The sequence below is a fragment of the Monopterus albus genome, unplaced genomic scaffold (genome assembly GCF_001952655.1).
Source record: "Monopterus albus unplaced genomic scaffold, M_albus_1.0 scaffold650.1, whole genome shotgun sequence".
In the NCBI taxonomy this organism is placed as follows: domain Eukaryota; kingdom Metazoa; phylum Chordata; class Actinopteri; order Synbranchiformes; family Synbranchidae; genus Monopterus; species Monopterus albus.
Window position 1 is genome coordinate 1760 of NW_018128530.1, and position 2846 is coordinate 4605.

At 42.8% G+C, this 2846-nt stretch overlaps 1 protein-coding gene across 1 annotated transcript in view; it reads right to left on the bottom strand.

The window, feature by feature from the left end:
* Positions 1-1992: 1992 nt before the first annotated feature.
* The window catches only part of pipox (pipecolic acid oxidase), a gene marked incomplete at its 5' end in the record, with an annotated part of 41363 nt that continues 40509 nt past the window's right edge, over positions 1993-2846 (bottom strand). The window contains one exon of the mRNA XM_020588859.1: positions 1993-2352. Within this exon, the coding sequence (XP_020444515.1) occupies positions 2314-2352 (39 nt within the window). The remainder of the gene's footprint in view (positions 2353-2846) is intronic.

Sequence of the window (2846 nt, forward strand, 5' to 3'; positions counted from 1 at the left end):
GGAACAGAGTCACCACCTCATGCTTGTTGTTTATTTTTATGTTCATGTTTGTTTATTTGTAGTCTGTTATTGTTAGGATGGCTCGAACACGGAAGTGAGCGAGTCACAAAAATTAACGAACCCAGGTGGCTGACTTCGATGCAGGCAGTGCAAGTTTATTTACAGTGTAAAACAAGTGACCAAGAAATGAACAGACGAGTAACACTGGGACCGGGTGTCGAGCTTCGGATAGGAACACAGTCAGTGGCGGAGATGATGAGAAGAGGACCGGGCTGCGGACACTGGAAATCACTCCTGGACTGGTCGAGTTGGATGGTACTGAAGAGGAACAGACATTGTACATACGGTAAGTAGAAGACTGTGCATCGACCTGCAGGGTGGTGATGAAGCAGAGCGGAGGAGGTCCGTGGTCCAAAGGAGCGACTGAGGCGAGGTGGGAATGAATAAAAAGCAGCTGGAGAGAAGGAGACAAATAACTAACACAGATCAGAAGGAGCAACAGGGAACAAACGGGCCTGAGAAATGCTAGAAAGAACTGGCAGGGGAGGGAACGAAGTGCAGGGGCTAAATAGGGAGAAACTAATCAGGTGCAGCTGGTGGTAATCCGGGGGTAAGAAGCAGGTGTAAGGGATAACGTAATCAGGGTAAGTGAGTGAAAACAGAGCGAGGGGAGTGAGAAAGTAGGTGCAGCCGGGCAAACCTGACAGTTATGCATTGGAAGTTATTTGTCATTTCATATAGTTAATTACTGCTAGGATGTGAGTTGTTAGAAATTTGAGTGAATGAGTGTTTGATGAAGTTATGTTTTAGTGGAGTATGAGGGAAACACTGCTAAGTTTATATGTTTACTGATGAGTTGTTAGCTCTGTAAGTAGAACTGATTTTAGATTTAACTTTAGATGTAAGAAGAGGTTGATGCTAAACTAGAGCTGTTAGAGTTTAGTAGTGTTAAAGTCTCAGGCAAACATGGTCATATTTTCAGTTTCCTCTTTGCTTTTATGGTACTTGTTTTTTTTGCAGAGTTTGAAAGTTCTGTGGCCTTTGGACCACGGGAGGAGCGACCGTAGTGGTTTAAGTTACATGTTAATATGGATTATGTAATAGAATAGAGTGTTCGTGTGCTCACTTTTAAGTTCATGTGAGCTGGACAATGGGCTTATATAATTTGGCCAAGATGTTTCCCATTATTGGGTACATCTCAGGGTGTTGTCTCCTAAAACTGGAGACAGGAAGCTAAGTTCGGAAATTGACGTAACAGCCTAAGAAAGCTGTGGATAAAAAGGGTAAGGCTGAAGGATAAGGGAGAAGAAGAATGCTACCGTAACATTGAACTGTGTGCTCTTTCGGACCCAGGCCTGGGTAGGGGGAACGGACTCTGACTGACTGTACCCTGTGACCAAGACTGACTGACTCTGTGACAATCTTATTTAAAACTGTATCTATTTCATTACAGGAGGAATGATTCTGTTCTCTGTTCCCTAACTACCAGATTACCTATTTAACTACTACTCTGTTCACAATAATTGTAATATTAAATGATTACTTAAATTGGGATGATTTGTCTGAATTAATTTAGTCTGTATCACATTCTAGCCACGACATCTGCATCCAGGTATTTCCTTGTTCTAAGCACTGACAGAGTGAGTCTAAGGAACCATATGTTGTGTTTCCACTATCATAACCAAAGGACTGGTATACTCTGTATTTTGCCCTGCATAACCTACATTAAACTTTGACATAGACCATCCTACTTTGTTTTTCCGCTATATTTTGTCTGTGTCCATTTCTGCACTGGCTAGCAGTAATTTGGACAACAAAGACTGATTTGTTACAGGTTGGGTAGGCTTGGCAAACTTAGTGAAACTGTCAATAATCACTAAAATATATTCAAATTTTTTTCTTTCCCTCCCCTGCTTTTTGAAACTAGCCTACAGAAACCATCTGAACTGGTGCTATTACCAGTACATGATGCATGGGATGTCAGTACTAGTACTGAGGCTGGACTCAACTATATGACATACACATATTGTAAGTGGGAACAGAGTTTATTGCTGGATAGTGTAAAGAATAAATATACAATACAGCAAAGCACAGCAGGTGTCACTCAGGAGGCTTGGCTTGGGCATGTTAGCGAGCGTGGGAGCTGAAGGACAAGCCCAGAATGATCTCTCCTTTAATGAAATGATGAGAACAGCAGAGACCAGCCACAGGAGATGAGAGCAGTGGTGTCAAGTTGGGCAAAGAGGACACGGGGGAGATGTTAACCAAACTGAGAGCATCACCATCTGGCAGGTCAGGATTCCCTGGCTGGTGTCAATTAGTCCTGGTGGCAGCACAGACTGGCAGGGGGGACTGTCAGATAAGCCGAGTCAAGTCAAATCAAGTGTTTATTGTCATATGCACAGTGAGGAATTGTGTTCCCCTGTACAATGAAATTCTTACTTTGCCGACCGCATGAATGCCACACAATATAAATGAAATATGAAATAGAATACGTAGGTGACACAAAATCTAAGGCACTTTAAAACAGCCAATGAAAGAAGCATAATGAAAATACAATAAGAACACAATGTAGTGAATGTATGCTACATGGGAGCTGTGTGTGCAAATAGTCAGCAGTGAGTGTGCAATTATGCATGTGCAAACTGAGTGTGTAAACAGTACAGATGGAATTGCATGAGGTAGTTCCTGAGTCAGCTGTTTAGGAGTCTGATGGCAGTCAGAAAGAAAGAGTTTTTCAGTCTAGAAGTCCTGCATTTCATACTTATGAACCTCCGACCGGAGGGTAGGGTTGTGAACAGTCTGTGTTGACCTGTGAGGTGTACAGGTCCTCCCTGGAGGGGCGG